At 41.3% G+C, this 11,818-nt stretch overlaps 1 protein-coding gene across 7 annotated transcripts; it reads right to left on the bottom strand.

Moving 5' to 3' along the window:
- Positions 1 to 2,975: 2,975 nt before the first annotated feature.
- On the bottom strand, positions 2,976 to 10,702 carry atg4c (autophagy related 4C, cysteine peptidase). Of its 7 annotated transcripts, XM_029148447.3 has the most exons (12): positions 10,527 to 10,702; positions 10,300 to 10,421; positions 9,712 to 9,795; positions 9,073 to 9,303; positions 7,623 to 7,962; positions 7,434 to 7,504; positions 6,622 to 6,833; positions 6,323 to 6,401; positions 5,450 to 5,526; positions 5,111 to 5,157; positions 4,859 to 4,978; positions 2,976 to 4,497 (listed from the first exon to the last, which is right to left on the bottom strand). In XM_029148447.3, the coding sequence occupies exons 2-12, from the start codon at positions 10,373 to 10,375 to the stop codon at positions 4,410 to 4,412; spliced, it is 1,425 nt and encodes a 474-aa protein (XP_029004280.1). In that variant the 5' UTR covers positions 10,376 to 10,421; positions 10,527 to 10,702; the 3' UTR covers positions 2,976 to 4,409. The 7 variants fall into 7 exon arrangements, with proteins under 7 accessions (XP_029004280.1, XP_055364322.1, XP_055364325.1 ...); XM_055508347.1 differs by having other exon boundaries at positions 4,859 to 5,157; XM_055508350.1 differs by having other exon boundaries at positions 4,859 to 5,157; positions 6,682 to 6,833.
- Positions 10,703 to 11,818: the final 1,116 nt, after the last annotated feature.

Genomic DNA, 11,818 nt, shown 5'->3' with positions numbered 1-11,818 from the left:
CCCTGTCACCCGCAATGGAAATTGAAAGTGGCACATACATCCTTTATCTAAATGTTAACTCCAGTGCCCTTCTTGTTGTCACAGGCGGCCGAGGTCGGGCAGCACTGGGTGAGGAGCTTTGCTTTGGGCCTGTGCCATGGTACGCGCGTCTCAGTGGCCACAGGATAATAACAGCAGCGTCTCTGTTTTTACCTGCCTTGTTACAGTAGCACACGTGAGTCAGTGGCTGCATCCTTTGCTCATTGTGCTCAGCACGCGCTCTCTCCTCATCCCTCCAGACTGATGCTGTGTTTTGCAGCCCATCGTTTGCACATTGACTTCAGGATGACACATCTGTATGTGCATTTTCTCTCCAGTGTCAGGACCCTGAATGACCTACAGTACAAGACAGCCTGTTAAACTGGGCAGAGGTGGAGGTTACTGTAGCATCCCAGCAGCATTTCTTATCCATCTTTCCATCCATTCATTTGCTGCTTATCGTTGTACTGGGTGGGAGCCACACTGAGAAACCTTCATAACGTTTATTATCATGTGATCGTCATCAGTGCAACACTTTTGCACTGTTGATCCATAAATGTCAAGCAAACGCAGGCAAGTCAGCGATCTGAGTTCGGGAGAAAAAAGTTGACCTGGATCGCGCCGCAGGTCACGTTCACCTAAAAGCGCGTCTCCCGTGTGGCGCTGATTAATCACAGCATTATGACATGTGTCTGGCCTCGGCCCAGAAGAGCTGCGCGAGGCATGCGGTGTCTCAGCACTTCAGCAGGAGGGAAGTTCAGGGGAGGAGACGGGAGGAGACAAGTGGACAGTTGCATGGACGGACTTGAGCCTCTGAATGCAGCCTGCTGCAGCACAGGCAGTATTTACGCTCCGATGGCTGCAGGATCCTGGAGCCGGATATATTTAGCCGCCTAGAGATATCACGCCGAGATGAGATTTCAAAGTGAAGTACCTGTTTGAAGATGCATGGCATTCCACAAGGGTGGGCAAGGGCTACTGGGTATAAATCTAGCACCCCTGCACCTGGTGTGAAGACGGGGAGGGAGTGTGACACCTAAGATTTAGAATGACTCGCACACAGGCCGTACATGTGTAAACTACACACTCATCCGCATAAATTTACACACTGCTTGTGAATGGAGAAGACCATCTTTAAGAGCCACACGGCGCCACAGACACACACACAGTACACCCCCCGCGTCTTTCCCTTTTTGTTAAATCTAATTCTGCTGGATGTTCTCTCTGTCATCCATCATGGTATTAGCTGGAGGAGATCCTGGGAACCGGAGGGTGATAGGGAATGGAAGCAAACCTTTGTGGTGAATCACAGTTTTCTGCTTCAGCACCGCTAAATGACACAAATTTACTATAAAAGACAGTTGTGACACATTTTAACATGGCGTTTGTGACACTCAGACTCAAATCAGATTCTTTTAGGCCTGGAGAGGAGACTAATACATTGATTAGCTGTATTTGTTGATAAAATATAATTAAATGTCAGTCAAAATGTATCAATTATTGTTTTTTTGTTCTGCTTTTTCTCAGCATTGTCTTTGTATCTCTCACCTGCTACTCAGACACACAGGTACAATGGAAAAGGCACTTGAAACTGTCGGCCGTCTGCTTGCTACATAAATGTAAATAATAAGTGCACTAACTTATTTTTTTTAATATATATATTTAAATATTACTTTATATAGATCTGATTTGACTCAAGCCTGAGGATGTAAAGGTTTTCAGTTGGATCTAAGTCAGAGCCCGTCGTCTTTGTTGCCTTTGCTGGTTAGAGTTAGTTGCTTGTAATGGAGCATTGTGCTGCGTAAATATCCTGATCCAGTTGATCGCTTCAGACTTACTGAGCTAAGCATCTTCTAGAAGGCGGCAGGTTGTTTGTTTCGTATTGTGTCGGGAGGCTTAAAGGCTTCCTGACGTTTTTTTGTTTTTTTTTTAATAGCTCATTTAATTTAAGGCCAGTCTAAACACGTTGGCAGAAAATTTGTTTGTGCATTTATCATCATACTATAACATGTTAATTTCAGGTCATTTCAAAGGCCGAGTGATAAGTATATACTGGAATCTAAGGGAAGACGTATCAGATTATACCACACCACCTGTCAATCAAATCATTAGACCCAATAATTCTACCCAGTGAACCTGAAATTCTTTTTTATCTGAGTCAAACTCTCCTGTTTATGTAGTTTATATAATTTTACTTAATCATGGGTTTAAACCCAGAAACAGATGAACTTAGACACTGGACATATCTTAATCTCTCTCTAAATTCTGGATGCCACAAGCCTCTGAAGGACACCAAAGTGAAGCCTTTACTGAGCATGTCTGTCTTTACATCCGGCCCCGAGCCGTGTTAAACAGCAGGACGCGTTATATGTTTCCGCGATGGGCTTGCTTTGACTCGCTTATTACATTTCCCCTGAGCCTGGAACTCATTAATCAAATATTCATAAATCCCTGAAAAAAATGCTCTTTTATGTTTCTGACCAAAATCCCCAAACACCCCATCTCCTGCTTTTGCACCTCCCTCCTGTGCATTCTCTCCTCCTTTCAATCTTTCTAAGCTGAACAATGTCACTAAACCTTTGCTCCCGCAATACTTGATGTTCCTGCACTGTCCAGCCGCCCGGCCAGCTACTGAGAGTCCCAGGGAGGGTCTAAATGATGCCTTTATGTGCTTTGCTATTGCTTCTCTACGCTGGCGGAGAGAACACATAAAGGGTTCTTCTGGCTGTCTGTCCATCCATTGTCACCCTTGCCCTGTTCCCTCAAAGAGGAGACAGATCCTTCTTTTAAATAGAGGGGCTCATCATAATACAAGAATTTGTACTGTACAGGAAAACAGTCTGGCATAGCTCAAACTAAGAGGCAACAGACAGATTATCCATGGTAACACAGCTTTGCACACAAGGATATTTTCTTTTCCTCCACAGAGAAACACAATTGCAGCCAGTGTCACCGGGTCACATTTTTTCCAGTCGCTGTTTAATGGGCTGTAGAGATGGTTAGCACGTACGATTAGTTTTAATCTACTACATTTGACTGGGAGAGGAAGGGATTGAATACATTTCAACACACCACTGAGGTTTGTATCACGCGCCCAAGATGAAGCAAACGATTTTTTATTCAACTGGAGGAGCTTCACATTCTCCATGTAGGTGCAGTAGTCAGTGTTTTACCCAGACGTGTAAAAATAATCTTACATTGCGAATATAACATTTGCATGTTAACTTTTATGAGCAGAGATGCAGGAGCACGTCAACAGTTGGAATACTGTGATAAATGCACGAGTTGCATATTCTGATGAGCTTCAGTGAAAAAAAAAACTAACAAAAAATATCTAGAAATGTAAGAAAACCCTCCTTTGTATAAAAAAATACACTTGTAAAATACTTAACTAGAGTTCGGTTGAGAACATGAAAATCCCAGTGATTAGACAGTTAATAACATTTATCTCTAACTCATTCTTCTTTACTACCAGTACACCGCATTACTGTGAATTGAACTGTTAGATATATATAGTGTCATTAAGTCTATTGTGAGGTCAAATTAACGTATAGTGCTAAACAAAGAACACTAATTTTTTTGACAAACTTCTCCGTCGTCATTTGTCACATTAAAGGTGACGCATGAATTAATTTCACTCACATCTACACTCGTGGAAACATCCACGCCATCACCCAACACCGTAATACATTATTGCTAGAAAGACATGAGCTCTGGGTTCAATAAAAACAAAGAAACTAAATAATGAAGAGCCTCCTGTTATTCAAGTATTTCAGACAAATTAAGAATTTATCCTGTTTGTTGAAATTAGTTCCTTCATTTGATACTTCTAGTCCTTAACTCATATTAAATACCGCTTTTAAACACTGTTCTTTAAAAAAGAAAAAAAAAAAACTAAGGTAACTGATTAAGTGAAATGCTAAATTGATCACTGCATTTGAAATCATCAGAGATTCATAATGACATGTAAGGTCTGAGACAAATCCTTCATTAAAGCCTCCCAGATCTGGTGCCTTGAATACAAAGAGCGGTGTGAGTGGAGTTTTCCTCTGGATGCTCTGTGTTTTAGGGGAGTGAATGAGCAGCAGAGCACCACAGATGTTAAAGACTTCCTAACAGGCAACAAATACATCCAGCAGCTTAATAGCGGTTATGGGTAAAACTGCCCAGCAACAAAGTTTCCAGGATGTATAAATAAAATTGCTGTGGTTTATAAAGTTTAAGTTTGACCTTCAGTGTCACAGCATTTCCAGACTCTAGATACTGAGCAGTTTCATTCTTTAAAATGAGGAAGTTCACTCCCCAGTGAGGTCATAGCAGCACAAAGTCTCCAGCCATGCTGAGCGTCCTCTTTGGGTCACGGATGAAGGGCCATTCCCTCTTCTCCGGGGTCAGGCCCGCTGATAGTTCATAATCTCTGCCATGACCTTCCACAAAAGTGAACGCTGGGTATTTGTCCTTAGCTGTTGGCTGCAGCACCTGAAACAACAACACACCAAGGTTTCACAGAAGTGCGACTTTTACACCACTATTTTTCACAGTAGTTGGAACTTCATTTAAACACTAAACATACCATCGGGTCTATTATGTCTCAGGTTGACAAAAGTAGGTGACCGATTTTTTATACACAGAAATAGTGCAACATGGAAATTGAGTCCCACAAACAGAGGCCTGTTACGTTTCATGAGAGGAGACTGTATGTTACATCTACATAACAGGCTGACTGGTGGGAGAGGTTTAGTCAGATTCATGGCTAAATGGTGCCACCTGCTGGCCAACATCTCATAGGACCCGTTTAACTGATGGTACCCGATGTGGTGAAGAGATATTGCTTCCTCACCTTGGACAGCTCCTGAGTGATTCGCTCATAGTCTTGGACACTTCTGGAGTAAAAACCGATAGTGCAGCTTGGGTCCATCTTGCTGAAAGGCATCTTCTTTGGCGATGGGCAATGATACGACTAGACAAAAAGACAACGTACATCTGGAAATATTCTCCAAGCTGAAGGGCTGAATAGCTGGTGGGCATCACAGCAGCATCTACACTGAATAAGTTGTATTCTGCATGATTTGAAGAATGAAATCGTATTTGCCTGTTGTCACAGCATCCACAAATCTCTGACTCCATCGTGTTGTCACTCTGTATACGGCAGCATGCAAAGACATAAAACAAAGGTGCTTTGTAGCACCATGTGCTGATTTTTATGTGGGGGCCCTGAAAAATTCAGTCTCTCAGAATCTTGGTCCTGTATTTGCCATATTTTTCTTAAGTGGCAGCTTAGCAGATCGGAGCAGCAAATAAATCCGCAGATAAGGACTTTGTAATTGAGCTGAGGGCTGCTCTAAGATTCATACCCTTAAGTACTAACAGAAACTATTAAATTCACATTACTGGGGCCCCCAGTCAGCTCGTCTGTGCAATTTCGCATTACCTGCAGAGGGAAATCGTCGGTGCTGACATCTACAAAAGACTGACAGTAATGAGGGTCCATGTAAATCAAGCTGTCGTCTGCAAGGACAAAACAAAAGACAAGTTATTCAAAAACATCAGAATATTATAAAAATGCGCTCCTGTTCAATTTCTATGCAGAGTAGCTCAAAGTCACCCGCTCAGCTTACTGTACTGCGCTGCGCTGGCTTGTGTGCGTCAAATATGCCTCCCAGAAGGTTGTTGCTTTTTAATATCCACCAGGGTGGATTAAATTCTGCATAATCACATGCGTTTGTACAAGCACATCCTTTACGCTTGCAAAAAAAGGAGCTTGTCATTTAATTTTTGTGTAGGGGAATTACTTTTACAAACACGCAATTATATTCGACCATTTGCATATGATGAATGCGGCGCTGGGCCGCGCCTTGGCAGCCAGAATGTATTGCTTGTCATTTAGACATCATCCACCACTGTATTTCAAATTGGTAAAATGTAAATGCGTAAATATTGACTGCCAAGATGTACAACTGAAGGTTCCTCCCGGCTCCTGAAGGTGATGAAGAGTGGCTCACTTTGAGCCCCCCGCTCCCACCCCGATGAAATTTAATGCATGCCTCCTATGGAAATCAATTACCGCTCACAACTTGGGAGGTTTACTGGTGATAAATGAGTGAGGCTTTGATGGGTCAGAGAGAATAAAGCAAGCCCTGCGTCACTTTATTCCATCTTCACTCCTCTCCGTTTTCCTCATCCAAACAGGAATACATTAACTTACTTTGTCTCTTCACATAAGAAGGGTATATTATGCAAAATAAGCTGCTATTCACACCAACACTTGCTGTATCTTTCTATTTTCCATTATGCTAACACTAACCTTGAAACCCTACAAAGTAGCAGGCTTGTTTGGGCTTCCCTCCGATGATGCCTATGCAGTACTCCAGACTCAGAATGCTCTGAACGAACGGGGAAGGACAAAGAAACAGGCAGGACATTTGAATTAAAGCATAAATAGTTTCATTGTGTTTTCTGTTTGCCATAACTTCAGGACATTAGGAGACATATTTTGAACTCACTTCTCTACAGTAGCCACTTTGTTTGCACTGTAATTATCCCTACACATTAGTGTATGTACAACTCAGCTAAAACAACAGGCCAAAGTGATCTGTGGCTCACATTTCTGACCTTTGCAAACTCAAAATATTCTGGGTTTGTCTTTTCCCCTCCCAGCCTCACAGGCACGAGGATGATGACGGCCCGGCTGTCCTGCAGCGTGGAGGCAGACGCTTGTTGGTTGTTTTGTGTTAAAGGGGGGGCATCTGACCTCTCAGTGGAGACATGTCCCGCTGTCGATGCCCTGTGGCTGTCGAGGACATCAGCGCTGTACACTGGAGGATCAATGACACAAAGGTCAGATGAAGGTCATGTCTGACCTATAAACCAGACTCCCAGTCCGCTTAAAGGATGTTGTGGTTCATTGTGTGTCTGTGCTTTATATCAATTTAATTTTAGCTTGTTTTCCTTTTGTCAAGGTTTTGTAATTTTCTGATTGAATCCATTTATAAAATTAAAAACATGCTACTTTGCTTGTTAAAAGATAATCAATTTGTTTTAATGGACATTTGAATTAAATGGTTATACAATTTGAATATAATTCTGCTCTGTACAATTTTAAAATTGCAAAATCTCTGTGTCTTAAAATCAAACTTGTCGTCATCAAGACACTCGCTCTCACACAAACCTCTTGGGCTCCAGCTGTAGAGCGGACAAACATGAATCACAATGCAGGTTATTGAGGTTAAGAAGAGGTTCAACCGGGAGGTTATAGATTTGGAACGGATGTGTTTGTTGGGGATGAGACAGTTAAAGTTCTTGTCACCACTCACAATCTCGCAGCAGCAAAGAGGTGGTGGGGAAATAAAAGAAGGGTCATTGTGGGCAACCTGCCCGGTAACCTGCTTTATCAACAGCAGGCTCATATTTCATACCTGTGCAGTCCTGGGAGACGTAAGCAGTTATACCCGCCAGGGCAGGGTCCATCGCTTCCTCAACAGCTTTCCTAAGACAGCAAAGAAAAGAAAAAAGAGGGATGGTTTGTGGATTAACCTATATTTACCTGTAAAAAAGAAATTGTTGGTTTTACATTACAATTCTTATAGCTTTACATACAGACTCACTTGAGAATGTGTGCCACCACAGCGGGTCCGTACCAGTCCCCCGCCTGTTTCCCCATCGTCAGGCCTAAGTGGACCAACCTGTGGAGGCCCAGCTGAGCTGAAGAGGTGTCCCCAAACCAAGACACCAGAGTGCGGTGATACATCTCTTTTAAATGGGCATCTGCCTCCTGTGCAGATCCTGCGGCCCGAGTTTGAGGCGTGGTTGAGGACTGCGGGTCCGACTGTCTGGGGGAAACTTGCAAGGAAGCCTCCAGAGAGGCCACCAGACGTTTGGCTGCAGTTGTAGTCCGCGTCTCTGTGTCTAAAGGCTGGAGGGTGAGTGCCTCTGACCAAGTCCAGTCTGTGAACCAAAGAAAAATTGTGCAAAGCCTAAAGAACCAAAACTAAGATGTTCATGTTTCTTCAGGCACTTTTTTCACACTTTGCGGCTTAATTACAAACTGATTATTTATCATTTTGCTCTTGAATACCTCACAATATTCATAAATTTAGAAGGAATACTAGTAAACTATTTTACTGTGTTTTACAGCGTCTGAAGCAAATTAATGTCTCATCTAGTTTGTTTTGAAGCCAAACATATTGATTGATTCTGAAATGAAAAAAGAATAAAACTTACATATAAGTAGATAATGTTTCGGGGTTTTTTTAAAAGGCAAAAGCTGCTGAGTCTGTACGAAACTGAACCTGACCACCCAACACATTAAAGTTCAGTGTGGAGCATCTCCTTTAAGGACAAAAGGTCCTTCAAAACTAAAATTAAAAGCTTTTGCCTTAAACAGACAGAACCCGGTGCGATTCAACATCAGAACTGGACTAATTCTCTTCAATTATAAGTTTGAGTGTTCCAGTATTTCAATTTAACTGAGCCTTAGCCTTACAAACATGGTGGAGACCGAAAGCAGAGATAATGGGAGTGGCCTAGGCTATAAAATGAGCTGGAGTAGATTCTAAGGCATTAACAAAATGACCTTGATCCAAAGTGAATCAAAGCGAAATTGATCAATAAATATCCTTAAGTGGCTATTAGTCATTTTATGGAGAAATATTTCACTAGTGACATATTTTAGATTTGACAGAAGAACAAGTTTTAAATATTGTTTTCTAAATGACTGCGTTAAACCGACCATCATCTCATTATGTAGAACTATAAAGTGTAGGACACTTCAGAGACAATGAGCCTCACAAAGATATGAGGAATTCACTCATTTTCAATGCCTCGCATCAACTAAATTAAACTTTCTTTTTTAGGGTTGAGAATCCTGATTGCCTCCTGCTTCCTAATTAAAACTAAAACTTGATAGGGGGTACATTTATGTTGCATTCTAAAGGGTACACAGTATTTGCCTTAATTCACTTAAACTACTGTACATCAACTGGATATATAAAAGTCTTCAGAGGGTTAGATTCAGGCCAACAACCACCGGCCCTTAACTACCATCATTTTACTCACCCCTGCCCATAAAGTGCAGAATAAGTGCCTGAGCCAGCATCATCTGTCCGGCCCTCAGCATGCAGCCCCAGCCACAGTCCGAGGTCAAGCTGGAGCCGGGGAGCGGAGGGAACTCCTCTCTGTAGGTCAGCCAAAGTCGAGATGCAAAATCTTTCCGGAAGGCCTCCACATTCCCCATGATGAAATCATCATCAGGTGCTTCGTAACAGGCCTCTGTGGGACTGCTGTCATCTGAGGCAAACAAATGAGCATTAGATAAAATCAGGTTCTTCAGTTTACATAAGTTTCAGTCAGATAAGTTTGTTGTGTCACGGTTGGATGAGTTAGGTATTTTTCCACTCTTCAGGCACAATGCCGCCTCAATAAACAGAGTAATGTAGAAAAAACATTTTCCTTAATGTTGTTGTTGTTGTTAGTTACCAGTTAGTCTTGCTAAAAGAATGTAGAAGTGAGAAATGAATTTTCAAATGATTGGAGAAATGTGGCAGGCAGAGGTTCCAATAAAAACACACTCAGTGTCATATTTCTGTTTCTATTAATTCTCTCCAAATGAGATGCTTTGGGAAATATTTAGCAAGTTAAAGTACCTGCTTAATTAACAACTAAATAGGGCAGGCTGTGTGTGTGTGTGTGTGATACCTTCAGCTTTAAAATGGTAACATTTTCCAAGGAGAAGCACTGGAGAGTTTCTGCTGAATGAAGTCTTAGTTGTCAGAGCCCAGCCTAAGATACACCATAAAAACAAACGTTATCATTGTTTGCTTGTGATTCACTGGGATGTTACTTTGCTTGGTTTACAGACACACCTAGTCTACACCACCCGCCATTCAACATTATGACACAGTCCCAAGTATTGTTTTTCTCCAGCTCCCTGTTCCAGACGCCCGGGGACAACAAAAGTGTACAAAATAGAAAGGAGGAAAAGCAGAACTGTGGTTTGTTGAAGCAGACAGGTCAACTAGTGCAGACCGTGTGACTACTTCAAGGGGCTGACTCAGCAGCAGCAGGTCGTTGTCTCACAGACTCCTTGTGTATTATTTGTGTTACCTCCTGTGGCGTTACTGACGCTGCCTCTGCATTCCAGTTGCATAAAATCCGACTTCGGTAAGCCACTAATTCATATACTATGACCGCAGGTCAGAATAGCACGTCGGTAATGAATGGACACAGAGGACTGTGCATGGACAAGCAGGGACTCTGTGTTTCGGCCTCAGGCGAATCACTTACTGTACTTCACATTGTGCCACACTGACAAGAACTTTGTCTTCAATTTTTCCACCTCGTCGCTCCCTTTATTCTCCATTTGGACCGGCAGGACGTGGAACCCATTACCATCGAGCGCACAAGCACTGAAGTGCACAAATACAAACACACAACACGCACACACAGTTGAATGTTACACTGAACTATGAGAATATACACGACATAGCAGGTTATAATTAGCAGGTAGTTACCTTCGAGGCAGCCGTCTCGCGATAGCAGCTTTCTTTTATTTCTTACATTTTATATTAAACACATAAGTCAGCACATACGATGCGCTGACTTATGTGAGACCTGCCGTTTGATACCTGAACACTGCCGTGTTGTTGCCTTCATCGCACTTGAAGGAAGTTGAAGAGTCTCGTCACCTGATCTCGCGATGTTTTTCGCTCGAGACCAAGGAGGAGAGGTTCGGTTGATGAATCTTATTAGCCCGAGCGGGCGGGGATTGCTTTGTTATTGGCGCTCTCTACGCGTTGCCTGTTTTTTTGCCATGCATCAAACCAAGCGCTTCTTAGAAAGGCAGAGCTGTAGCCTCAAGACAGGATAATATCTGTGCTGCCTTCATCCTGTTAGTTCTAAACATTTTGCTCTCACGCAAAATGTGACCGTGGTTAGTTGGTGGTTAGACAGTGGTTAATTATATGGGACCAACCACCCACATCACACATCATAAAATAATAATAATTACCGTCAAACAGAATATAAAAATAGCCTTAAGCATACACCAAAAGATTACATATATTTTTAGGCATTTTGCAGTTTGTTTACAGTTTACAGCAAAACATGAAATAAATTCATGATGACTATAAAGAAACAAAATCTAATTTTAAAGGAAAAAGCGTTGATAGGCCATAATAGTTTTTAACGTTTACTAAAATACTAAAATACCTAACTAATGTGTCGAATTCTGCAGACAGTAAGCTATAGATAAAATAAATAAAATAGATGTTGATGATTTTTCAAATTAACTACTCAGAAAAAATTTAATATGTGATCTGAAGAATGTTTTCTTGAATTGGTAGATTTCATCTACTATACATGTACCTAAAGTAAACTATGCAAGGCTCAAGAGTTTCATTTATTTTTAATGAAAACAAAGCTAAATTGTTAAGATTTAGTGTTTTCTTCTTGTAATCCTTGTACTTGTGTACTTCTAACTAAATCATGCTTCTGAGTTAGTAATTGTTTTATATATATATATATATATATATATAGGCAAGTCAGTCAGCCAACTATTCAGATATTCACATTTAAACTATAAGAATTTAATTTGCATTTGTAAACATTTAATATAACGATTTTTCATTTGTATTTAAAGTGCAGCAAACAGCCCGTCTGTCCAGTTTGTTATTTGAAGATATGAACTTAAGGCATTATCTTTTCATTTTTAAACAAATTCAGTCATTCATTAAAAAAGAAATACAAAAAAATCCACATACATATTAATGCTTTTATTTTTAGGTATGAGAGGATGAAAATTATA

This window comes from Betta splendens, chromosome 4, assembly GCF_900634795.4.
Source record: "Betta splendens chromosome 4, fBetSpl5.4, whole genome shotgun sequence".
Classification (NCBI taxonomy): Eukaryota; Metazoa; Chordata; class Actinopteri; order Anabantiformes; family Osphronemidae; genus Betta; species Betta splendens.
This window is presented reverse-complemented; position numbering and strand designations above follow the sequence as displayed.

What these genes read in the sequence shown, in the direction of transcription:
- atg4c (XM_055508347.1), bottom strand. Translation starts at nt 10,375, where the DNA reads ATGGAGAATAAAGGGAGCGACGAGGTGGAAAAATTGAAGACAAAGTTC. An exon ending in GTGGTGGCACACATTCTCAA is followed by an intron (nt 7,505 to 7,622) that starts GTGAGTCTGTAT and finishes TTGCTGTCTTAG; the next exon opens with GAAAGCTGTTGAGGAAGCGA. An exon ending in TCACTCAGGAGCTGTCCAAG is followed by an intron (nt 4,498 to 4,858) that starts GTGAGGAAGCAA and finishes TTGTTGTTTCAG; the next exon opens with GTGCTGCAGCCAACAGCTAA.